This window comes from Muscardinus avellanarius, assembly GCF_963383645.1.
Source record: "Muscardinus avellanarius genome assembly, chromosome: 8".
NCBI lineage: Eukaryota > Metazoa > Chordata > Mammalia > Rodentia > Gliridae > Muscardinus > Muscardinus avellanarius.
In genome coordinates, this window is record NC_137794.1 from 110,017,283 (window position 1) to 110,044,863 (window position 27,581).

A 27,581-nucleotide genomic window follows, 5' to 3' on the forward strand; every position below is an offset into this window, starting at 1 on the left:
TGACATATTTATGTACAGAAGAATCCACCTATGTATTCAAGACCTCTGAGGTCTTCACTGAACTGATGACAGTGGTTTGCCTGCTGTGAGGAGGGAGTGAGACTGTATAAGGACAAACAGGGACTGTAGTTTATTGGTATTGCCTGGAAATTTTTTTTTAGTAGAAATGTGAAAAAAATAGATGAAGGCATATTACCAATCCAGAATATCCTTTATGCCTTCTTAAATATGGAAAAGGTTAACAGTTTAATTTTTATACAAATAAGGGTAGTTCTTGGTCCCTGTAGAGAGAAAGCACGTTGGCTTTCATTAACACAAGATTTAGGTATTCTTTCATAGAGTGAGTGCAACGGATTTCCTATAGAGAAGAAAACCTCAAGGGCTGACAGTACTGATAACTAATACTAGATATCATACTTACCAAAAAAACTCCCACAAAATTAGAAGAATTAAGGAAAATATATTTGCTGTTATATATAGTGCTAATGGGAAACTGGTAATTAAACATAACTGTCATTAGAATTACAATATAGCCTCTGAATATTTGTTAAATAAATGGATTAAAGTGTTATTTTTATTAGTTTTATTTTATCAGAATTGATTTGCTCAAGCCTTGACAAAAAAGACATGTTGACTAAATACACCATTTTAGTGTGAGGGGGCCTGTGCATTGTTACCTGATTGCTTGTTACTGTTGATTTGGCTGCTGATTGGTTTCATGGCTCCAAGGGTCCTGTTCGTGGCATATCTTCCTTTCCTAAGGATTTCTTCATACTTCTAGGTCTTCATCCTGCTCCATGAACTCTCCTTCATCTGTGAACTTCCTTTCTTGGGATGACGGCCCTCTCTCATAGAGTGTTCTTTGTGAGTAGTCTCTGTCTAACAGTGGCCTCTGGGCCTGTGATATGCTGGGGTCCTGGAATTCGTAACCCACTGTGGGGTCTCTCATCGCTCCAGAACTGCCAAACCCGTCCTCCGACTTCCACGCCACCGGTCTCTCTTCCTCAAACATATTCATCCTCTTTTCAACCACTTCGCGAATCAACACTGAAAAGTTCAGAAGTCACTGTGATTTCTCATATTTTAGATGAGTACAAAACATCCACTGGGCCTCCTCCCTCCCCTCTATCACAGTCTTGTATAGAAGTCAGCATTCTTAACATTTGCACCACTTAATGTGTTGAATATGAGATATTCTCTGCTTGTTCCAGTGGAATACCACTTATAAAGTAATGACAGGAGATATTAATACTAATAAAACTGCAGAAGAGCTGGGCATGGTAGTGCATGCCTATAATCCTAGTGTTTGGGAGGCTGAAATAGGAGAATTAGAGGTCCTAGGCTAGCCTCAGCAACATAGTGAGACCCGCAGCAATTTAGCGAGACTACTTTAAACACACACACACACACACACACACACACACACACACACACACACACTCACACTCACACTATAGAAGAATCTTATTTAGGGCAAAAGTTTGAACTCTGTTAATAAAACTGATATACTTAAAGTTTAAGTACTGAAATGGTATAATTAAAACCTTTCTTCAATATATTCTTTCCACTGAGATCTTAAGAGATGACAAATAAGCAAACTTACTGTCCAACACCGCTCTTCCCACCATGCTGTATTCCATGGTTTTTTCAACTTCATTCATCAGCCATGGAAGGAATCCTATCTCAATATCTGTAACAGAAAATGTCACCAAGTTGTTTTAATAAATTATAGACAAGAAGAGTGTGCTTTCCCCCTAAGGTTGTTACATAAAAACATGGTCCATTATACATTTTAAGCCAGGTGTGGTGGCACATGCTTGTAATCCCAGCATTAGGGAGGCTGAGACAGGAGGATCACATGTAGTTCATGGGCAGCCTCAGCTTTTAGTGAGGTCCTTTGCAACTCAGTGAGACCCTGTTTCAAAATAAAGAATAAAAAATAGGGCAGGGGGTATAGCTTGGAGGTAGAATACTCCGGGGTTCCATCCCTAGTACCACCAACCTACCCCCCAAAACAAAAACAAAAACAAACAAAAAAATAGGGCTGGGAGTGTTGCTCGGAGGTAGAATACCCCTGGGTTCCATCCCCAGTACTGAAAAAGAATACATTTTAAAGCTTTAAAATAGCTTTTTTGGGGGGGAACAGGTATCTATTTGGTATTTTTCAAAAGAATGACAATGGAGAGTTTGAGAAAATATTTGTTACCATAAACAATTAAATCTAAGGCATGAGATTTGCAAGCTTTTAATTGACCTTGATGGTAATTCATGATAGAAAGAGTGGTTGCTGGTTTTTTGACTAACACTGCGAAGCCTCGCTAGAACTCAAGAAGGTAGGATGGTGGCATGGAGAACAGAGGGCGGCAGGGAGAACAGAGGGCGGCATGAGAACAGAGGGCGGCATGAGAACAGAGGCTCCAAGTCGAGATCCGAGTCAGCCGCAGACTTTGGAGTATTGGGTACTGAGTGTGAGGCTTTTTAACTTCTCTGAGCTTCAGTCTGTGCTACTGAAAAATGGAAATTATGTTAGTTCTATCTACCCCATGGGGTTATTAGGAGAATCAAATGATATCCTTAAGAAAAACACTATGCAAATTAGAAAGTGTGGAATAAATGTAAACCAGTAACATTTGTTTATAATCCAATCTCTATTAAATTGAATACACAATCAGCAAAAGTGAATACTACTACCATCTGCCCCAAGATACGACTGGCCAATGAAATAGGACCTGTATACAAAGCACTGTGAGTGGAAGTGCTGTTTAACCTAAAGAGGGTAGGAGATTGTGTCACGTCTGGCTAAGAGAGGAGCCTCGAGGAGAGACTAATGGATTGCCAACAAGCAGTGGGCTCCTCAAAGGCAGGATCAGGGCTCTTTCTTTCTTTTCTTCTTTTTTTAAAATCTCCAACATCTAACACGGTACCTGGGAAAGTACAAGCACCTAATTAAATGAAAAAGTACCTTAGGTGATATACCCAAAGGGTTTTTGAGTGAAAAAGAGAGTCAGCTGAGAAACTCTAGTAAACAACTGTTTATACATATATACTTTATAATTTATACCATGTTTTATATATTTTATGTATTTTTTTGTGGTTCTGGGGGTGGAACTAGCTACACCGAGCTACACCCCAGCCCTAATTTTTATTCTTTATTTTGAAACAAGAGTCTCACTGAGTTGCAAAGAGCCTCATTAAGTAGCTGAGGCTGTCTGTGAACCGCGATCCTCCGGTCTCGGCCTCCCGAATTCTGGGATTACAAGCGTGCGCCACCACGCCTGGCTATAACTGACTTTTTGTTTCAGAAATAGAACGATTCTAATTCAAAATAAAATGGGCACAAAATAAATTTGAAGTATTAAGAGGATGCTTATTATAACAAAGTTAATCAAACAAAAATCTCCACACACCTCTTTCAATGGGATCATAAAAGTAGCCGCTATCCCTGAGACTATCAAACACGGAGGGGAGCAGGTCGGCCAGGTAGCGCTGCGCGAAGGCGCGGGCGGAGATCTTCTGCGCAGTCTCCGTGTGCTTCTGTACGATTTCCCACTGCTGTTTCTTCCGGCGCTCCTGCCCAGAGAAAAGCGGCGTCCAAGAGGTTCTTTAGGTGTTATGCCCTCAAACACCGAAATTAATGGACTACATGAGTGGGAGAATTTGGATTTATCAAAAAATGGTCAGCCAGGTATCTACAAATTAAAGAGTTTCTTGTTTTTCAGCAAGACTTTAATAAGTTTCAACTAGCGGATACTGAATTCAGAAGGATATAAAAGATGGAGGTAAAGGTAAAATTCATCTCCTGACCCATTTTCAAGTAAAATAATTTATGATATACATGCTTGGCTATAGGATGATAGTTAGGTAGAGGTTTTTATTTTTTGATGGTGGTACTGAGGACTGAACCCAGGGTTTCATGTATGCCAGGCAAGTGCTCTGCCAGGGAGCTATGCACTCAGACCTTTTTATCTTTTATTACAAGGCAGAGTCTCACTAAACTGCCCAGGCTGGCCTTGAACTTTCAGTTCTTCTCCCCCAGCCTCTCAAGTAGCTGAGATTAGGGGCTGCGTTTTTTATTAGTATTATCATAAAGTAAAAATGACAGAAACATCACAATTGCCTAAGACATATTCAATTAAAGAATTCAGACTAATGAATCAACCCATTTATAATAAGTTTTTAAATTAATAAATGAATGGTTCTAAGGACTGGAAAACCTCTTGTTTTGTGTGGCTGTTTTCTGTAGGCAGTGGCGACCATGAGACCAGTGAGCACTATTCTCTACTCCCACGTGAAGTGAGAACACTAATATATTTTGTCTTTTTGCAGTACTGGGGATGGAACCCAGGGGCATTGCACCTCCAAGCTACACCCCCAGTTGTATTTTTTAGTCTTTTTTATTTTTTGAAACAGGGTCTCACTGAGTTGCGAGGGGCCTTGCTAAGTCACTGAGGCTGTTTGCGAAATGTGATCCTCCAGTCTCCGACTCCTGAATGCTGGAATTACCAGCATGTGCCACCACATCTGGCCACAGCCCTATTTTTTATTTTTTATTTTGAAAAAGAGTCTCACTGAGTTGCAGAGGGCCTCACTAAGTAGCTGAGGGTGGCCGTGAGCCACAATCCTCCTGTATCAGCCTCCAGAGTACTGGGATTACAAGCCTGTGCCACCAAGCCTGGCTCTGTCTCAGCTTTGTAAGTACTGGGATTACAGGTGTGTGCTATTGTGCCTGGTGTAAATAAATATTTCTGATAAATATTTCACGAATTACTTCAATAATACTTTGTGTTTATATTTGTAAACACAGTTTTGCATTTGCACAAACCTCACCATAAGCTCTGCTTGGAGGAAAACTTAAAGTCTATTTAATGAGATATCGAGTAGAGTTTCCAACAAGCAAACTAGTCTTCATAGCAAACTGGGGCTTTTGGGGAAGTTATTTTAACTGGCTTAGTTACTCAGGAATTACTTAAGATTTAATCATTCCATGTAGAATGAAAGGTGACAGTTATTGGAGAAGCAGAAAGATTCTAAAAGATTTTACTGAATCTAGATTTCCTAACTGCAGGCTGTTGCCATGTTTTTACAAACTGGGTTGTAAAATTTTTCATACTAAAGGTTCTAAGCTGGGCGTGGTGGTGCAGGCTTCTAATCCCAGTACTTGGGAGGCTGAGCCAGGAGGATTGCAGGCCAGCCTCAGCTACTTAGTGAGGCTCTTTGCAACTTAGTGAGACCCTGTTTAAAAAGAAAAAGTAACGAAAAAAAATAGGGCTAGGAGTGTAGCTCAGAGGTAGAATACTCCTGGATTCAATCCCCAGTACCACAATAAATAAATAAATAAATAAATAAATAAATAAAAGGCTTAAACACTTATTACTTGAAAAATATTTAGTAAGGACCCAGGTAGTTCTAAAGTATGTCTATAGGAGAGACCCAAGCAACAAATATTATAGATCTTTTTAAAACCTATTTCCATTGGAAGGCTGAGACAGGAGGATTGCAAGTTCAAGACCAGCCTCAGCAATTTAGTGATACTCTCAGCAACTTAGTGAGACCCTGTTTTAAAATTAAAAAAAAAGAAAGAAAGAACTGGGGGTGGGGATAAGAAGTAAAATATCTCTGGGCTCAATCCCCATACACACACTCCACCAACCCCTATTTCCAAAGTCCTTTAGCTTTATGACATATAATATGTAACTCTGAACATAATACATTAAATAACCAGAAGACTAAAAGGGGCTGGGCTTGTAGCTTCCCACGTGTGACATCCTCCGCTCAATCCAAAGACCAAGTGCACACACATGTTCATACGTGCATGTGCACCCCACCCCCACACGACTGTAAAAGACAGGCCAGGAGAGGAAGGTAGAACAGTGTACCTTTTCTTCTCGGTGTCTCCTCTCTTGCTCTTCCAGTCGCTGCACTTCGGCCAGCTCAACGTTCCGGATTTCTTCATATACGTACTGACTAGCCCGCAGGTTGGCCAGCTCCTCTTCTTCCATGACCTCCAAGAGCGCCTGCTCAATTGTCTTCCCCACCAGAACTTCTAACATCGGCTTCACTTCAAGGTCAAAGTCAAAGAGCTTAGACACACAAAGAAAAAGACTTCAGTCATGAAATTGGTGTGCAATAAAAACAAAGATGAACAGTAATAAGATATTTATCAAGTACTGTCTGTGCGCTAGACACTGTGCTGGTGTCTTATGGCTTCTAAGTCTCAAAACAGTACAAAGTACACAGAACAGCACTTTGTTTACAGGTAAAAAACTATGAAGTCAAAGTTATGAGAAAAATCTATGTATTTATTAAAATGAACCTTGATACTCAATATTTAAGATCAAACTCTGAAACCAAAGGGAAACATCCTTTGTTATTCTCTGTCATTTTTGCTTGATGTTTACTGGCTGTTTTTTTTTTTTTTGGTGGTACTGGGGTTCCTGGAAGCCCTTCTATCTCCGGGTTACACCTATTTTATATTTAAAATATAAAACCTATTTTATATTTTATTTGGAAACAGGGTCTCTTAAGCCAGCGAGGCTGGCTTCAAACCTGAGTGACCCTCCTGTCTCCGCCTCCCGAGCGCGGGGATGACAAGTGTGAGCCACCGCGCCCGGCGCTGAAGCTGGTCTTGAACCTGTGATCCTCCTGTCTCCGCCTCCCAAGCGCGGGGATCACAAGCGTGCCCACCACACCCGGCCTTACTGGCCACTTTTTAAATAGAAGTTTAATGAACTAAGGAACAAAAACAATATTTTAAGTGATTCATGTTTAGAATTTAGAAGCAAATACATCCTTCTATGTATCTTCTGAAGACTTACTTTATTTTCCAATTTTAATGACAGTACTTCTAAGTTTCCCCAAGTCTTAAAACTCACTTAAGTCCCTATTCATATAATCATTGGTTCCTTTAATTTCATGAACTGGCTTGTTTATGATTTCACAGTGATATGAAAATATAATTAATATTTTTCTAACAGAGACTCTTTATTAAAGTTATATAATCACAGGCAACTAAGAGTAGACTCTTTTGCCCTTCCTTCTTTGGCACGAATCTATTTTATGTACGTATATTAAGCAAATATGTCAACAAATGAATATAAGATATATAAACATCCTAAAATATTTCTAATGATTTTATGTCTGATGCAAAGGGGATAAATCATAGCATAGTATTTAAAAATATTCCTGGGTACTACAGGATAAACTATTATAAATAACATCTGGGAAGAAATCCAAAAAGTAGAATCTCATTGTGAAGTGGTTCTTGCTTATATTAGGCTCTACCTAAATCTAACATGACCTCATTTCTAAGATGATAGAGGGAAGCCAAAAAATGTCTTGTACCTCTCCTTCTAGAATCTGCGTGGCCACATCCCTGCCAGTTTTGGCAGGAATAAAGAGCGGTGTTGGTGGTCTGTCCAAAAATGCATCTGTTTGGCATTCCATGTCAACTTCTATTATGCGATCAGCAATTTCTTCAAGGTATAATTCTATGAAGAATATAATATACATTGAGCTTAAAATTATGGTCTATTTCAAGTACACATATATATTCAAAAGTTTAGTTTCTTCACCACAGAATAGATCTGAAATCAGTTCTAGAATGAAAGTATCCAAATGTGGGGAATGAGTCACATATCAAACTAAGAATTTTACACATTTGGAAGATCAGCCTAAGTCAGTCAGGCTGGAACATTTACCAGTGTCTAAAAATCACTGAACTTTGCATTAGAAATGGAATTAAAGCTGGGCGTGGTGGCGCACGCTTGTAATCCCAGCATTTGGGAGGTAGAGACTGGAGGATCATGGTTTAAGGACAGCCTCAGCTACTCAGAGGTCCTGTGCAACTTAGTGAGACCCTGTTTCAAAATTAATAATAAAATATAGGGTTGGGGGTGTAGCTTGGAGGTAGACTGCCCCTGAGTTCCATACCCAGTATAACAAGGGATGACTAGCTAATAATAGATATATGTAACTGAGTCCCAAGATAGTAAATGTACAAGGATTTGAGAATCCCCAGGTATTTTAAAAATCATCGCCAAGTCACCATGTGAGTTGGGGATCTCTCTCGTACACATTATAAGCAGGGGTATGAGAACAAAGCTCACATTAGGAATAATGTATACGAAGCCAGGGCAAGGTAGCACTGCGTGGTACACAAGCTCCGGAGTGAGATGGGACCACGAGACCCGCCAGGATGCATCCCCTCTGGGTCTGTTTCTTCATGTGGAAAAGGAATCATGATTACTTGTCAGAGTGAATCTTTCAATGCCAGAGGAGCAGAAGTAACGCACCTGGCCCAGCCTCTGAGGAAATGCTCAACAGAGCAGCTAAGGAGCCACTTAGTCCTCTGATGGTGTAAACCAACACCAACGCCTGGAAGCCCGGCTCTCACAGGCTGTCACAACTCATTGCAGGCGTGGCTTCAAGGTGTGCCCACGGGGGAGGACGAGGGATAGTCTCTTCCTGCCCATGGGGGAGCACGTGGGATAGTCTCTTCCTCCCTAACACAAAAGTGATCCCAGTGAGAGTGTTCACCACCTTGGCAGGGCCAAGGTGAACCTGAGGCAGTAACACCAGTCCAAGGTAAGCACAAGTGCTTTAGGTCATCACAACCAGACCCGCGGGTCCAGTCAGCCCTGGAGCAGGGAACAGCGAGGCGGGGGAAAGCCTGCACCTGCCGGCTCTGCGGACTGCGTGAGCTGGAGGGAGAGCAGGAGGCTGCCGTGGAAGGCAGATAATTCAGACGAGTGTGCTCATGCCTCTTGAAAGACAGATCAAATGCCAAAACACATCGGCATTACTCCCTCTCATATAAGCCCTGATGAAAAGAACAGCAATTTATGTTGGGCTGTAAGAAATAATTCCATTTCAAAATAGAATATGAAAAGGGCTGAGAGAATTTTTTTTTGTGTGTGGTGGTACGGAGGATTGAACCCAGGGGCATTCTACCTCCGAGTTACAACCCCAGTCCTTTCTATTTTTTGAAACAGGGTCTCACTAGGTTACTGAGGGTCTTGGGACATTGCTGAGTTGGCAATCCTCCTGTCTCAGTCTGCCAAGTACTGGTATTTATAGGCATGCATCCTCATGCTCGGCTATAAAACTGAAAAGAAAACCATCCAAACTTCCAGCCATGTCCAATGTGATAATAACATACACTCTCTATGTAATTTGCGTCATGAATGGGTTTGCCTACCATAAACTGGGAAGCACTGAGTAGCCCAGGAGATACATAAATAGCATAAAGGCCAAATAGAAATGAACTGACAGAGCAGCAAGCAAAGGCAGGCCGTACCTGTCTGCACATCCGTGTGCCTCCTGCCTTCCACAGGCTCGGGAGTCTGCGGCCTGAGCTGCTCCTGCGCCCGCTTCCGGGCAAGGGCCCTCCTCTTAGCCTGCTGCTCCTTCTGAAGCTGGAGGGGATCAGGCTGCCCAGGCTAAGAGGGAAAGAAACGCTTCTTAAAGTTAGAAAAGATTTCTCAAAGCATATAGGAACTGTTATTCCAAAAGTAATTCTTGGTAGTATAAAAGCATGTCACGGTGACGCTTCTTGATTATTAGTGACTCGATTAAAATTTTATTGGAACTGTTAGGTAATGCAAAGGTATCTTAAGAAAAGCAGAATAGTGTGGGGCTATGAGCTGAGTGCGCCACGTCACTCCACCCGTGTCCCTTGGGAAGGTCTGAGGCTAGGGTCAATAGCACCCTAACAGGGCCCTCCCGCAGAGCCGGGAGTGAGTTCCCAGAGAGCCGGGCTCCCTGCAAGGGCAGACTGGGAAGGAGAAGCCCCGATGCTGGCCGGAGGATGCCTCCTTCGCTGGAGCTTGGAACAGATTTCAAGCTCCAAGGGCCTGATAACCCAATTCAGACAACTCTCCTGTCCTTAAAAAAGAAAGCAGAAAAGTAACTTCAAAAGATGTGTTACCTGGAACAAATTGATGGTAAAAACATTTGAGTGATATATAACTATTCTGCTATTATAAATTTCAATATGTAGTTATGAAATTAAAATACACTATAAGCTGGGCGTGGCGACACACACTTGTAATTTCAGCATTCGGGAGGCTGAGACTGGAGGATCGCAGTTTGCGGACAGCCTCAGCTACTTAGTGAGGCTTTCTGCGACTTAGACCCTATTTCAAAATAAAGAATAGAAAATAGGGCAGGGTATGTAGCTCAGAGGTCAAATGCCTCTGGGTTCCATCGCAGACCCGCAACAACAACAACAACAACAACAACAACAACAACCCTGCAACTTAAAAAAATATGAACTTCATTTGAATTTTATTAAAAAATGTATTAGCTTACAAAAAACATCTGCAGTTCAAGAAAAAGCCTCTCCAAGTCCACAAAATAAGTTGTTTACTCAGTGAGATCCGATTTCAAAATAACGAATAAAAAATAGGGCAGGGGGTGTAGCTTGGAGGTCGAGTGCCCCGGGTTCCATCCTCAGACACCCCCCCCACACACACACAAGTTGATTAAAGGACTGAAATTCTTCAGTAGTTCTACAACATTTGGAGGTCCTTAATTTGGTATCTATATCTTTGTAGTCTTTCTCTATAGCTGGTCGGTATTAGGGCTGATATGAAAAGGAAGAGGGTATTGTAAAAGTATTTTTGAATGAAAAGTAGTAATATTTAAAATTAAAATTATAAACACATTTTCATTTTAGTTGAAATGACAATGGAACAACATCAAAGTTTTCAAAAAAGAGAAAACCAGCTATGATCCCATCATTTAACAGAATAGCGGTTTTGAAGCTGTGATGATACCATACCTGCTTTATATTTTTTTGTGTGTAGCACTGGGGATTGAAGCCAGAGGCATTCTACCTCCAAGCTATATCCCCACCCGAGTTTTATTTCTTCTTTGAAAACAGGGTCTCACGAGGTTAAAAGAGTCTCACTACTTGCTGAGGCTGTCCTTGAACCTGTGATCCTCCTGTCTCAGCCTCCCTTACTGAGATTGCAGGCATGCACCACTGCACCCAGTTTATACTGTCTAATTCAATATTATCTATTATAAACTTTCCCCATATTTGCATTTTGTAGTATAAACAATAGCACTCTCTCTGAAGCTTAAATTTCAATTCTTCAATTTATTTACTATAATTAGTAAAGCTCAGGCTAAAGACCTAAATTTTTAGATACTCAGTTTCCTCCTCTGTACGAGAACACTAATAATACCTATGGTTTTGGTTGTAAGAAAAAAAAAGAGAGGATAATGTAATGAGCCTAATATAATACCCGGCAGAGAACAGCTCTTCCTCGAATTATCTTATCCTTTTATGATAACATAATCACATCAAGAAAAGAAAGACCGTTCCACTTTTTCCTAGTACAATTAGGATAATACTAATTATCATTTTGGGATCATTCAGTGAACATTTTTTCTCTGTGTATATTCTACACTACTCCAAATACTGTGCTTCATTGTTTCCATTTTCTTTATGGAATAGGACTATAATGTTAGCTCCTTAAAGACTTGGAGTGTTAAACCCAGTAAGCTTATTGTAGAAATGTAGTTGCTCAATCTGTTTCAAGATCTAGTTAGAACACATACACACACACGCACACACACACACATACACACACACGCATACACACACACGCATACATACATACATACATACACACACGCACACACATACATACATACGTTTAAAAGTCCTATTTTAAAATAATCACACAGAAAATTGAAAAATAGTAGAGTTCTGTGTATCCTTCATCCAGCTTCCCCCAATGCTGACATGTTATGTAATTGTAACACAATACCAAATGAGGAACTTAAAATTGGAAAAATACTAACAAATCTTTATAGTCAACAGATACTGTTATTCAGTTTTCACAATTTTTTTTGTGGTAATGAGGCTTGAACCCAGGGGTATTCTACCTCCAAGCCATACCCCCGGCATTAGTTTTTATTCTTTATTTTGAATCAGGGTCTCACTGAGTTGCGGAGAGCCTCACCAAGTAGCTGAGGCTGGCCATGAACCTGTGCTCCTCTTGTCTCAGCCTCCTAAGTACTGGAATTACAAGCATATGCCACCATGCCTGGCTAGTTTTCATAATTTTTACATGCACAGATTTGTGCTGTGTCTATGTGTATAGTTTGATGAGATTTTTATCCCATATACAGATTCATGAAACCACCACTGCGGTCAAGATTTAGGCCTGCCCCATCACCACAAGGAGTGCCAAGTGCCCCACCCACCTCTGTCCCTTGACACCAGTATTTTGTTCTCTGCTTCTACAGGTTTAAAAATTTTTTTTATTTTTTAAATTGACACAAAGTAGTTGTACATATTTATGAGGTTTCCTATGTCATGTATATAATTTGTAAAGATAGATTAGTGATTAGTTATTGGTATATCATTTCTTTGTGTTGGGAACATTCAAAATCCTACTAGCTCTTTTGAAATAAGTTTTACTTGAGAATGTTATATACAAGTAATCATATAAGTATGTAAGCTTTTCAGATTTTTTAACTAAGCACAATCTCATTGAGATCTAGGTTGTTACAAAACATATCAATACTTCATACACCCAATCTCCTTTTTAAAAAAATGAGTAGTGGATTGTATGGATGTAGCAGAGCTTATCTTTTACTATTTACCTTCTGAATGACACTTAGGATATGTTTCTAGTTTTGGGCTAAGCTGTTATGAAGGCTTATATATAGGCTTGAATGCATAAATTTCCATTTATTTGGGCTGAATATCTAAGAGTGAAATTATGAGGTTGAACAATAAGTGCATGTCAAGTTTTACACCTAACAGTGGAAAAATTTTCCAGAGTGGATGTACCATTTTTATTCTTATCTGCAACATATGAGGGAGTTCTAGTTGTGCTACATTCTCATAAGCACCTGCTGTTTTTGCTATTTTTAAATAGCCTGGCTTGAACTATTTTTTAATGTGTAACTCTGTCATACATGTTTTCTCCTCTTTGGTAAAAGGTCTGTTTATCTTTTGAATATTTCCTAATTAGGTTAGTTTTTTGTTTTGCTTTTTACTTCTGAGTTTTGGAAGTTCTTTGCATATTCTGCTGTATATGTGGCAAATACTTTTTTTTCTTGCAGTTTGTATTCTCATCATCTTACATGGATTTTTTGCCACAAATTTTTAATTTTCAAGTCATATTTACTACTTTTTATCTTATGGATCATGCTTTTTGTGTTACATCCAAGTGCTCTTCACCTAGCTCAGGTTTTAAACGGTTTTCTCCTATATTTTTTTCCTAGAAGCTTCATAGCTTCAAGTTTAAATCCATGGCCCATTTAATTTCTGTATATGGTATGCGGTTAAGGTCAACGTTTATTTAATTTCTTGCCTATGGCTATCTAGTGATCTAGCAACTTGTTATCTTCACTCCTGAGTGCATCTGTGCTGGTGTACTTTTCTGCGCCACTGGCTCACGGGCCCCTTCCTCCATCAGTCTCTCCCCCTCTTGATTACTATGTCTATACAGTGAGTCTTAACCCTTGGGTCCAGTGATTTAACATGGGTAAAGTGATTCCTCCCACTTAAATCATCCTCTTAAAGTTAGTGTTAAGTTCTAATTCCTTTGCCTTTCCATATAAATTTTAGAATAAGCTTTTCTAGGGGCTGAGGGTAGGGTCAGTGGTAGAGCTTATGTTCAACATGCATAAGGCCCTGCATGTTATCCCCGGCACCACATACACATACAAAAAAGAGAAAAGAAGTCTTAAAAAAAGTCTTGTCTCTATCTACATAAGTCTGTTGATATTCAATAAGAATAAAACCAAATTTACAGCTCTATTTGGAGTAGTAACAGCTTTATCATGGTGAATCTTCTAAACCATGTACATGGTATGTGTCTCCATTTATCTAGATCTTGACTTTTTCATCAGAATTTTGTAATGTTGCCGGGTGTGGTGGCGCACGCTTGTCATCCCCGCACTTGGGAGGCGGAGACAGGAGGATCGCGCTGGTTCGAAGCCAGCTGTGCTGGCTTAAGAGACCCTATTTCCAAATAAAAAGTATAAAATAGGTCTGGGAGTGTAGCCTGGAGGTAGAAGGGCTTCCAGGAACCTCAATACCACCAAAAAAAAAAAAAAAAAAAAAGAATTTTGTAATGTTTATCCTGTGCATGTTTTCTAGTTTTACAGTTAGGTTTCCCTGTTTGTTGGAGAGTGATTATAAATGGTATTGTCTTACATTTTATTTTCCACATTTTTTTCTAGTGTACAAAAATATACACTGATCTTGTGATGTTGCTGAACTCATTTCTTATGTCTGGAGATTTTCTATGTGGATAGTCTTGTCACCTGCAATTGCAAATTTTTATTTCTTCCTTTCTGGTCTGGATCTAGTATTTGCTACAAATTCTAGCATCTTGTTCAATAAAAGTGGTGAAATCAGACATCCTTACTTTGTTCCAAATCTTAGGAGGAAAGCAATTTGCCTTTCTCCACTATGGATATTTCTTCCTCAACTTGAGGAAGTTCTCAATTCTCAGTTTGTTGTGTTTTTCATGAGCTGAATTTTATCACCAATGAATAGGACTATGGAATTTTTCTTCTTTAACCAAAGATGGATTACATTGATTTATAAATATTGGGATTTCCCTGCATTACTGCTTGGTCATGATATATATATCTACATCTATATATCATGTGTGATATATACTTATGTGTATGTAATATATATATTTGTATTTATTGCTGGATTCTGTTTGCTATTTTTTTTGGTGGCACTGGGTATGGAACCCAGGACATTCTACCTCTGGGTAGAATCAGGCCTCACTAAGTAGTAGCTGAGGCTGTCCGTGAACTGCCATCCTCCAGTCTCAGCCTCCCAAATGCTGGGATTACAAGCGTCCACCACCACGCCTGACTTGTATGCTAATATTTTATTGAGGATTTCTGCATGGAAGTTCAGGAGAGATATTGCCTTATTTTTGTGTGTTTGTACTGTTTTCTCTTTGATTTATGTTATCAGAGGAAAGTTAGCCTCATAAGGTGAGTTCGGAATTGCTCCTCACTTTCTGGAAAAGACTATGTAGAATTGGTGCTAATGCTTTCAATGCTTGGAAGAATTCTCCAGTGAAACCATCTTGGCCTGAATATATATATATATATATATATATACTTGGTACTGGGAGTGGAGGGCCTCACTAAATAGCTGAGGCTGTCCATGAACTGTGAGCCTTCATTCTCAGCCTCCCAAATGCTGGGATCACAAGTGTGCATCACCACAGCCTGCCTGAATATTTTTTTGGAAACCTCAAAATTAGAAATTCAGTTTCATAGGTAATAGGACTATTCAGAATTTCTAATTTCATTAGGTGAATTGTAGTAATTTGTAGTTTGAAGAATTGGCCCATTTCATGTTTTTTGTTTGTACTTGTGATATTGTGATTATAAGATACACAGAATGTGCACCTCCTCTGTGTACACACACTCAGCTTTTCTCATCTCTTGGCATATAACTCCTAAACCTTTGGAATTTACAGAGCTCTAAGGACGTCTTTTGTATGGCAGTAACAGGACTGGTGGCTAGGATGTCCTAGAGCTTCAGGCCTGAAGCCAGGCATGGTGGCACACGCTTGTAATCCCCATGCTTGGGAGGCTGAGACAGGAGGGTCGCGCAGGTTCGAAGCCAGCCTCAGCTACTTAGTGATGCTTTCAGCAACTTAGTGAGACCCTGTTTCCAAATAAAATATAAAATAGGTCTGGGAGTGTAGACCCGTGGGTTCCACCCCCAGTACCACCAAAAAAAAAAAAAAAAAAAAAAGGATGGGGCCTTATCACCACAAAGATAATGATTAGAAAGGTGGAACTTTCAGCCCCACCTCTGGGAGGGGGAGAGGGGCTGAGGCTAGGTTGATTCCAAAGCTCCATGATGTAATCAACCATACCTACATAATGAAACCTCCACAAAGCCCAGAAAGCTCTGATGGGCTTGCTGAGAGCTGAACGTGGGAAGGTTCCTGGAGGGTGGTACCCAGCGCAGGCCACGGGAAGAATGCATCTCTCCTCACATACCCTAGCCTCTACCTCTCTTCCAATCAGGCTGTTCAGCAGTATCCTCTGAAATGTCCTTTATAACATATTGGTACATATTAGGAAAGTATTTCCCTGAGTTCTGAAAAACCCTAGCAAATTAACTGATCTGGAGGGGGACATGTCAACACTGATTCATAGCAACGGAACAGAAGTATATGTCACAAACTGCTTGCACCTGGCATTTTAAGTGAAAGCCAGTTTTGTGTGACTGAGCTTTAACCTGTGTTTCACCCTGAATGAATCAGAGGCACTCAGCCAGTGTCCACAGAATCTGGGGCATCACTTGGCTGCATATATGGGGACCCCTCATTTGTGTACAGAGTAGCTTATTTTGGCAGTTGTCCTTAGCAGAACTGTTTTTGCCTCGTCTCCCCTTCCTCATCTGTTAAGGACACAGCCTTTTCATGACTTATCTCAAGGGAGGCTTCAGTAAAGCTGGCTCCTTCCTTCTTCCCTCCTTCAATAATGGACACTGGGGACCGAACCCAGGGTTGCTCTATCGCTGAGATCCCTCTCCAGCCTATTTTATCTTGGGACAGGTTCTAAGTTGCTGAGGCTGGTCTCAAACTTGTGATCCTCCTGCCTCAGCCACCAGAATTGTTGGGGATCACACTATATCCAGTTCCTTTCTTTAGTTCTATGGTGCTATGGTTTAGATTTAATATGTCCTTCAGATCCACATTTGGTAGGATGGGGCTGGAGAGGATGAACCCTAGGGTGTGGGCAACAGCTGGGTGCATGGTGTGTGACTTTGCCTGTCCAGCTATAGTGTCTCTGCTTTTTATCTCTGTTCCCTGCCAAGATGCCGAGGCCCTTTAGCCCCAGATGTTGGCTCCAAACTGGGCTATGACCTCTGAAATTTCCAGACCTGCGAGCAATAAACCTTCTTCCTCGGTGCATGTCGGGTGTTTGGGTTCAGCAATGAGAATGATAATGGAAACATATGGCAAGTCGCATTTATTCTGCCATTAACTGCAAAGCATACAAATAGATTTGTAGAAAAATAATGTCTGTTTGAAAAGAAAATGTAGGTGCTGGTTCTCAGAGGTTGTTCAGAGTTGCTATGTTCTAGGGAGGACGAAGAGGAGACATGCTGCCCTTTTGTTTTTGTGTGTAAGGGTGGGTGCAATTGGAAGTTCATCTCCCTGCTGGGCCCTGCTGACACCACCACAGCAAAAGCAGAGGGCCAACATGTACCACCTCATTGGTACCAGGTAGGGGTGGTAGTTCAGCTCCTCACCAGGCTCTGCTGACAACAGTGTTTGGTCCAGGGGATGAGAACAGCCACTAGCACTGACACACATCACTTTCTTCCTCCTTGTCAATAACAGAATGAAAATTCAGTCTCCTGCTGGCACGACAGTGAGGCGTTAATTGTATCACCTTTTGCCACCTTGCTGTCCATGGTGAGGGTGGAAGCTCAGCTCCTGCTGCACCTTTGTTGACCCCACCTCAGTGGAAGAATAGGACTGACTGCTGGGGACAGAAGTGCAGGCCCCACTTAGACTCACTGAAGTGCTGGGAGGAGTATGGCAGTTTTGCCATTAGTTGCTGGCTGCAGTAGAAGCAGCATTGTTGAAAGTATTTTCTGGTCTGCAGTGCTGCCCTTTTTTTAGGACTTGGTAGAGGAAGTAGACTTTTTGGAAGTTGTGCTTGTTGGTGGTTCCAGGGTGTAGGCTTCTCCATTCCCAAATGAAGGGTGTGGGAGGCAAAGGAAAGCCCAGGAACTCAGGACTGTGCCACTCCTCAAGTCCTAAGTCCCTGGCCAGGCAGCAGCTGCTTCTTTCCACCTTTCAGTCTTCCTGTGTGATAGCTGTGTTGCGTCTGGATGGTTTTAGTTATAAGAAGGAGGACTAGGAAGGAGTGTGGGAATTCCTGCTTACATGGAACTGGATGTCTCACTGCAGACTTTAAGGTAAGGTGCTGACTGAACAAAGAAATAAAAAAAGATGACTCTCCTTTCCACTTCTGTCCTAGGTATGTTAGTGTTTAATGGAACTACTATAAGAAAATACAGAAATCTATGTCCAGATCACATGTTTGAGCTTCTGTTTCCAAATGTGGTCCCTGTGGTGGCTATACTAGAATTGTCTGGAGAAGTACATTAAAAAGGCATATTTTTGTCAGGCATGTTGGCATGCACCTATAATCTCAGAACTTGGGAGGCTGAGGCAGGAGGTTTGCAGCCAACCTCAGTGAGACCCTGTTTTAAAATAAAAAATAAAATAGGGCAGAGAATGCAGCTGCAGGTAGAATGCCCCTAGGTTCATTCCACAGTAAATACACACACACACACACACACACACACACACACACACACACACACACACACGTCTAAACCCTGAAGGTTCTAATGCTGGAGATCCAGGGTGGGCCAGCATGTTCTGTAGGCTTCCCAGGTGATTCCGATGCAGACCCATGTGTAGGGGGCCACTGCCTCAGACTAACATTCCACATTTAGTCACCTTGTGCCAGTCACTTATATGCTCTGTATTGCTTACAGATTCACTATATTTCATTTCTGTGCCAAGAAATCACTACCCTTAAATCATACTATGTCTTACTCCTCTCTGTATCTCTTGTACCCAGCACAGGAGTCAAAAGTCAACAAATATATGCTGACTCAATTGCAGAAGTATAATTCAGAGTTTTTGATTAATAATAATAGTAGAGTATGAGATAACCCAAATAACCCTACATGTATTAGAATGTGCTATCCAAAGACTAGTGCTATTTGTGAACTGTTTAAACTGGTCTGTAACAATTTAAGTGCAGAAACTGAGAGTTAAAATTTAGAAACTTTTAGAACAGTTTGTTAAGATTTTGCAGAATTAAAAAATTGGACTTGTAAAATTTAAAAGTTCTTTTTTTGTTGTTGTGTGTGGTAATGAGGATTGAACCCAGGGGTATTCGACCTCCAGGTTATAGCCTGAGCCCTTTTTATTTTTTGCTTGGAAACAGGGTCTCACTATGTGGCTGAGTCTATGTTGCTAAGCTGTCCTCAAACCTGCGATCCTCCCCTCAGCCTCCCAAGCACTGGGATTACAGTGTGCAATGTAGTGGCATTCAGTATATGCACACTGTTCAATCACCATCACCACAATCTATCTTCAAAGCTGAAACTCCCCATTAGAGAGGAATCCCCTCTGCAGCGCCTGGCAAGCACCACTGACTGTGCTTTTACTTGTGCATCTCCGCGTGTGTGTGTGTGTGTGTGTGTATGTGTGTGTGTGTGTGTGTGTGTGTGTGTGTGTGTGTGCGTGCGCGCGTGTGCTAATGCTGAAGGAACCGAGGCCCTTGTCCTGTGAGGCAAGCATTCCAGCTCCGAGCCTCAACTCCAGTGCCTGTTTGTCTTTTTTAAAATTTTATTTGTTTCTAGTAATTCAACTTTATTTCACATTCTAAATCTTGGATTAGAAGGTAACACCAATACGAACGGGCCCTCCACCATCAAGTCTGAGTGCTCCGTGCTAGACGACTCAAGTCGGCTTACCAGCGGCCCTGTCTGGAGGGCGTAGGTGTTGCCTCGGATCACCCTCCTGTCATACATTATGTTTCCATAATTCATAGGTTCTTCATCTCTGTAAAAGAGCAAATCCGAAATAAAATATTTAATAGAATATTGATGATGTCTATGAATTAGGTCAATAGGATTTAGACCAAGATAAAACTATTTTAAGAAAACTGATTTCTAGTCGGGCATGGTGGCGTACACTTGTAATCCCAGCATTTGGGAGGCCGAGACAGGCTCAGCTACTACTTAGTGAGACTCTTTGCAACTCAGTGAGACTATGTTTCAAATATAGAATAAAAAATAGAGCTGAGGGTGTAGCTCGGTGGCAGAATGCCCCTGGGTTCCATCCCCAGAACTGGAAAAAAAAAAAAAAAAAAAAGAAAACTGGTTTCTATTTTAGTGTGGTCCATAAAATAAGGAGACTAATGGCGATCACTTATTAATGCTTACTATCAGCCAGGCCCTTTCACATACATTATTTTGCTTATTGCTCATATTAAGCTTTAAGTTAGAACTAAGGTCTTATTTGACAGAAGAGGCAAACTTGCAAGTAAATGGCAGAGCTGGATTCAGGCTATAAATCTCTAAGTCTATTTAACAAATATGAAAATGGTCCATCTGAAGAGACCTTCCCTGGAAAACCAGAAAAAAAAAAGGCTTGGTTTTAGGATTTAAAAGTTACACGAATTAAGGAAAAAAAATTCAGTGTTTAAAAAAAGAGCTGTTTTTCTTTTTTAAAGTATTGTTTGAGAGGTCAGTAAAATTTTTACTTTCCAGCATGATCCAAGCGAGAAGCACAGATGCACGGCGGCTTCACTCAGAGCCTCCCCTCAGAGCTCTCCCCTTCAGAGCCTCCCCTCAGAGCTCTCCCCTCAGAGCTCTCCCCTCAGAGATCTCCCCTCAGAGCCTCCCCTCAGAGATCTCCCCGAGAGCTCTTCCCTCGGAGCCTCCCCTCAGAGCTCTCCCCTCGGAGTCTCCCCTCAGAGATCTCCCCTCGGAGTCTCCCCTCAGAGCTCTCCCCTCAGAGCCTCCCCTCGGAGCCTCCCCTCGGAGCCTCCCTTCAGAGCTCTCCCCTCAGAGCCTCCCCAGCGGCTCCTTCTGCACTGAAGGAGCCCCGCAGGCGCAGCTCTCTCTCCATACATGGCCTCATCCATCTGGACGCAAGGCTTCACTTACGAACCACACACCAGCTTTATTTTTAGCTCTCCCATTCCCACTTGTTACTCCCGCCGTGCTCAGCTCCAGTTGGCTACTCCTTCACTGAAGAGTGCAGTACAAAACAATTTACACAAAGTTGTGAACATGGTTACCCTTGGGCGCAGGGGTGGGCAAGCAAGGGAAGGGGGTGAGGTATAAGGCTGTCCAAGAATGCCCCAGGCATGAATGCTGTGAGCCCATTTATATAAAATTAAACATATATGTGCATGTAGACACAAATAAAATAGGGGGGAAGAGATTATAGTTTAACAGGGGAAAAAGCCAATTGCAGAGTGATTATATTTATAAATAAATCTATACACACGTTCCTATATGTGTGTAGAAGGAGAAGAAAAACATAACATCAATAAATTTGGTTATAGCAGGGAAGCAGGAGTAGAGGGAGGCAGATGGTTGACTTTATACTTATTTATTCTTGTGTTTATTACTTATTTGCTTCAACAGGATATAATACTTTGTGAAATCCTCCAACAAGGCCTCTGCAGCTCCACCCAGCCTGCCTCTGCTGCCCTCGCCATCCCCAAGTGGGTCCCTGTATGAGGCCCTCCAGTTCTCCGACTATGTTGGCCTAGTAGGGCTCTCCAATAGACCAGACTCCTCTCTCCCGCGGGAGCTGTGTACCTGCTGTTTCTTTTTTCTGGAATGCACCCCTCTCCTATGCTTCGCCCCACCCCCTCTACATCCTGGACACTGCCTATCGGTCTTCAGGTCTTAACGTCGATCCTCACCTAGGCTGGTGATCCCGCACACGATCTCACCGACTTGGTGCCTCTTTCTTTCTGCAGTTCAGGAACTGACACCTGTTGCTGATCCTTCTCAGCATTTGGAAAGTCTCATGAGGATGGAGCCGTGTGTGTGTGTGTGTGTGTGTGTGTGTGTGTGTGTGTCTTATTTTATTTTGTATTTTGAGACAGGGACTCACTAAGTTGCTGAAAGTCTCGCTGCATTGCTGAGGTCATTCTCTAATCTGTGGTCTTCCTGTCTCAGCCTCCCAAGTACTGGGAGTAAAGGCGGGCACCACCATGCCTGGCCCAAACCTGTCTTTTTTTCACCAGTCTCTCTCCAGATGCCAGCATGTTGACATATATTAAGTTACTCAATGATTGATTCAGAAAATAAAGTTGATTGCTTTGACAGTACTATTAGCATAGCTAACTGGTCCTCAAGTGGTTGAGAATGAAAACGCAGGGGTTGGATGATCAAACAGATCCGAGTTAGATCATGGCCATAATACGTTATGTGATCTTAGGGAAATGGAAGTGATGACACCTACTTCTTGAGTTACTGTGAGGGTTAGAATATCAGGCACTCTAGCAGGTGCTTAATAAAAGGCAGTAGTTATTATTACTATACACCATTACCTTTAAATCTGAGAGTTGGGAGTGGTGGCACACACTTGTAATCCCCAGGCTTGGGAGGCTGAAACAAGAGGATTGCACAGGTTCGAAGCCAGCCTTAGCTACTTAGTGAGGCTCTTATCAACTTAGTGAGACCCTATTTCCAAATAAAATATTTTAAAAAATAGGTCTGGGAGCACAGCCCGGAGGTAGAAAGCCTCTGGGTTCCACCCCCAGTACCACACACAAAGAAATAAAAAATAAAAAATCTGGCGGAGGCCGCCGGGCGTGGTGGCGCACGCTTGTAATCCCCGCGCTTGGGAGGCAGAGACAGGAGGATCGCGCAGGTTCGAAGCCAGCCACGCGCGCTGGCTTAGGAGACCCTATTTCCAAAATGAAAATGTAAAAAATAGGTCTGGGAGTGTAGTCCGGAGGTAGAAGGGCTTCCAGGAACCCCAGTACCACCAAAAAAAAAAAAAAAAAAAAAAATCTGGCGGAGATAAATGGATGTATAAACCCAGCAGGAAATTAAACCTTACAAGGTGACATTTTAAGCTTTTGCCCATGTAACACTAAACTATTAATGAAATATAAAATAGGAACTCAAAACATGATCCAATATACATCTGGAAACCTGTAGCAGAAAGACAGAGGTGGGTTCAGAGAGAAAAGGAAGAAGGGCTGCTAGATGCAAGGGTGGAAATTAAACATAAGGTCCTCTCCCAGGCCCTTGGTGGCACTCAGGGAGTTGTTCTCTAGAAAATCACATGCTTCCAGAGTGTACCTGAAAGATCAGCAATTTTAGAGTTCCCCTGGCTCATTTCTCACTTGAAAATGTCTACAAGTTATTTATAGACTAAGAAGCCATTGGCTCATAGGACTACTAAACTAGCAATACTCACTCAATCACCGAATGACATTGTTTCCTTATTTTGATATGGGAATGAGTGAAGAAAAACAGGCACTGGGGAAGGAAACGAGAAAATAGGGAGATCTGGGTGAAGTTAACAAGGAATACAAATCTGTGAACTGTGCTACTTCCCTATTCCTGCAGTAACCGCCACGACTCTACTGGCTTGAAACAACACAGATGTGCTCTTAGAACCCTGGAGCTCAAGGCCCCATCGAGTTTCCCTGGGCTAAAATCAAGGTGTTAAAGGGATGCGTTTCTTGGGGGCTCTAGAGGAGGATGCTTCTTGCCGTTTCTTCCCTCTAGAGGATTCCCTAGCTCCTGTTTGTGGCTCCTTGAGGTCAGCGTCTCCATGGCTCCAGCCTCTGCTGCAATGACCACAGTGCCTTCTCTCACTCACTGTGACTATACTGGCCCACCTGGATAATCCAGGACAATCTCATTTTAAGATCCTTAGTCATAGCTCAAAGTTCCTTTCACCACATAAGGTAATATATTCACAAGTTCTGGGAATTAGGACGAGAACATCTTTGGACTACCATTTTTCTCTCTGCCAACCAGATTTTTAGGCCTCATTTGATTAGGGCCAAATAAAAGATATACTCTATTGTAATTTTTAATTTTCTCTGCATTAAAATATTATTTTATTGGACTGTATATACATTCTTTACCAAAGGATTTGTAAAATGAGGATGTCATTATAATTTTCCTCAGGAACGTGCCTAAAAACGGATGTAATCAGAGTTCATGATCACTATGAACAAACACATAAAAGATACACGAGTTTTCATATCTGAAATGCTTGGGACAAGAAGTATTTCAGATTTCATATTATTTTTGAATTTTGGAATATTTGCATAATGAGACCCAAGATTTTCCATATATACCTTATATAAATAACTTGAAGGCAATTTTTTTTGTAGTACTGGGGTTCCTGGAAACCCTTTTACCTCCAGGCTACACTCCCAGACCTATTTTATATTTTTATTTGGAAACAGTGTCTCTTAAGCCAGCGAGGCTGGCTTCGAACCTGTGCGATCCTCCTGTCTCTGCCTCCCAAGTGGGGATTATAAGCATGTGCCACCACGCCCAGCCTTGAAGGCAATTTTAAATAATCTTTTTACTGTGCCTGTGTTTGACTATGACTAATCAAATAAGGTCAGATATGAAATTTTCTACTTGTTGTGCCGTGCTGGCACTCAAAAAGTTTCATACTCCCAGGGATGTTTAGGGATATTTAACCGGTATGATAGTCTTTTCTTGGTAAATGAGAAGTATTCACATGTTCTCTTTCAGTTTAAGATTTATCATTCTATGAGAAGGTGGAAGTCTAACTCACACTAGACTCGTGTTAAACTTCTTTTCCTTTTATATTGTTGCATTATAATTATACAGAGTAGAGGGATTCATTGTGGCATATATATGTGCATATATATATTCTAGATCTTTCTGAATGAAAAATCAGATATTCCCATTTCTGTGTTTGTTTAACTGACTTTTCATACCTAAATATAGAACATTAGTTATCCAACTGAATTCCATTGTTTGGTTTCAGTTGTTATATCAAGATTACTTGGAACCTTGACTCCCTCACCCATATTGAATCACCCATTCCAGTCGTGTGTCACCTAGAACACAAAAAGATTTATCTAGTTCAATGTGGAATTTTAAACAAGATAGGACTAAAGACCTTACAGAATATAGAAGAACTGACATAAAAGTATACTATCTTTGGATAAGGCCATCTAGTCCTTCACATCAAGTTTAACTAACGGTGTTCTTCTGGACACTTTTGGTACTGGAGGCTGAACCCGGAGGCATTATCAAGCTACACCCCCAGCCCTATTTTATCTCTATATTGCTGAGACTAGCCTCATACCTGTGATTCCCTGTCTCAATTTCCGAAGTACTAGGATTCAGGTGTGTGCCCCACATCCAGCTGAATACTTTTCGATATTTTCATTGAATATTATGAATTTCATTTCATAATAATGTCATTATTCATAAAGACATTATAGAAGTGTATCATCCTTACACTGCCGATGTCAGAGATTACAATCTAAGAAGCTGGGCATGACAGCATACTTGAGAGGCTGAAACAGGAGGATTGCAGGTTCAAGACCAATACAGTGTAACTTAGGGAGAGCCTTAAGTTAAAATAAAAATAAAAAAAACCCTGGGGTATAGCTCAGTGGTAGAAATGTCCCTGGTTTCCATCCCAGTAACACACACACACAAACACACACACACACACACAATTTGTAAGCAGCTATTTTCTTGAAATTGAGATTTTATTATGTCTTCTGCATTACTCTGGTACTAAGAAATGAAGTTTCTGCATTACTAACAGGTTATTTCAATATAAAAATCAACTATTAAAAAAACTATCCTTAAATGAACCAACATTGATTCTCATTTCTAATTTGTTGGTCTGATTTAATGGTAATTTGTGAGCGACCAGTTAAATTTATCAGTGTTTTTGGAAGGGGTTATTTCGTTTTCTTTCTTTCTTTTTTGTTTTTGCAAATAATACATGCCAGGCGCTGTCCCAGGTGAGCAAAAGATGCAACACTTGCTGCTTCCACGCAGCTGCCTTCTTGTGAAATTCTGCTGATTCCAAAATTTGGGGTTTATGCCAACAATTTTAAGAGAATCATGCAGTTTATGCTCTTTTTGTAAATATGGATTTTTCCCCCCGGTACTGGGATGGAACCCAGGGGCATTCTACCTTCGAGCTACAGCCCCAGCCCTAATTTTTATTTTGAAACAGGGTCTCAGAGTTGCAAAGGGCTTCACTAAGTAGTACCGGAGGCTGTTCTCAAACCGCAATCCTCCTGTCTCAGCCTCTCAAATGCTGGGATTACAAGCGTGTGCCACCACACCCAGTTTAAATACGGATATTTTAATATCTGCAAAAACTCATCAGAGAAAAATACAATGTTCGGAATCGCATGTAGGGATAATCAAATTCTTGCCCAAAGACTGGTGTGGGAAGAGCTGTTTTTGACTATCAATTTACATTGTCACCTTTGTAACTCAGTTTCCTCATTTGCATAACAGAGTTTTGAAACCAACTTCGCAGCACTATGAATTAAGAAAACGTGGTGAATGCTCCCAGGGAAGTATTTGGTATGTGGAGGGTCCTCAAAACACACTGGTCGATTTAAACTTTATGACATACGACAACTGTGCACGTTATGGGTCATCTCAGTATCACTAAAGGGAACTAAGAGGCCCCTCGGGGTCCCTCCTGAATATAATGGGAGTTATTTAGGGCAGGAATTTTATTTTGGCAGAGTGGGGGCGGACAGAGCGCCCGGGCGGCCCTGGCCGGGCAGGAGGGTGCTAGCGGAGCGCGGAGGGCTGGGTGGTCACTCACTGCGGCAACACGCGGTCCCGGTACCGGCGGCGCTGGCAGGGCAGCGCCCGGGGCCGGCTGGTGTAGCTGTAGGTGCCCATGTCCCGAGAGGCGCGGGCCATCGTGGAGGCCATGTCGGGCGCGGGGCCGCCTCGCTTTCGGTGGAGCCTGGCTTTAAAGCAGGTGGGCGCTAGGGAGTCGTGGGAGCCGGAGAGATGTAGGTGGTGCCAAGGGCAGGGGTGCCGCGGCGCGGGGAGGGGTGGGCCGGCCGGGGGCTGGCCAGCGCAGGCGGCGGGCGCGACACTCGACTCGCTCGCGCCAGCACCAAGCTGGTCCGCCGCGCCCGCTCCGGTTGCCCAGCAACCAGAAGTTCCGCCTGGGGGCGGGACCTCCAGGCAGTTCCGGCCGGCGGGTTTCCCGAGGAGGCCCTGGTCGAGCGGCACTTCCGGATTGTGGCCCCGCCCACCCAGGCCCGGTCGGCTGGCGCGCCTGCGCGTTGGAGGTCCTCGGGCGCAGGCCGTGGGCATTGCGGCGGCGTGTGGGGCTGGCCCCGGCTCCGCGTGCGGCGTTGCGAGGCTGGTGTCGCCGGCATTCTCTCAGGCCCGTGCGCTCCTGCTCTTTCAGGGGTGCCCTCGCTGTCTCTCCTCCCGCTGCGCCGCCGCGCTCCCGGCTGCCCAGCGGTGACAGGCCCTGGGCGGACAGGCTCCCAGCTCTGTTACGTGTCGGGGCGGGGAGAGGCTCCCGGGTGCTCCCGCCCTCCGCTGCCCGCGGGCATCCCCGGCTGCCCGTGCACGGAAGCGGGCCTCGGTCACGACGAGCCACAGGTCGCTCCACAGACCTCTGACTTAGGGAAAGAGGGGGACAGGTTGAGTCAAAAGGAAGGCATAGTTCCCAAAGTCCGATCCATCAGGCCCCAGGCTCGGAAGACGAGCATCGAGGGGTGGGTCTGCGCCCAGAAGCGCAGGTGCTTTGCATTCAGGGCTAGCCAAGTTGACGGTTCGTGGAAGTGAAGTCTATGTGTCCGTTATGATTAATTCTTTATCTGTTGTTGCACCTTTAATTCAAAGTGCTGCCTCTGCTGGAATCCTGGTGCTACTGTGCAATAGCCATGTGAACACTTTTTTTTTTTTTGGTACTAGGGATGGAACCCAGGGGCATTCTACCTCTGAGCTACACCCCTGGCCCAATTTTTTATTCTTTATTTTGAAACAG

General features: G+C 42.5%; 1 protein-coding gene across 1 annotated transcript; it reads right to left on the reverse strand.

Annotated features, from left to right (window-relative positions):
• Positions 1-769: 769 nt before the first annotated feature.
• On the reverse strand, positions 770-26,896 carry RSPH3 (radial spoke head 3; the record flags this gene model as incomplete). Its single annotated transcript, XM_080700156.1, has 8 exons — positions 770-1,047; positions 1,604-1,690; positions 3,408-3,570; positions 5,877-6,080; positions 7,342-7,487; positions 9,296-9,437; positions 19,526-19,613; positions 26,391-26,896. 8 exons carry the CDS (start codon positions 26,894-26,896, stop codon positions 770-772), a joined length of 1,614 nt encoding a protein of 537 aa, XP_080556282.1.
• Positions 26,897-27,581: the final 685 nt, after the last annotated feature.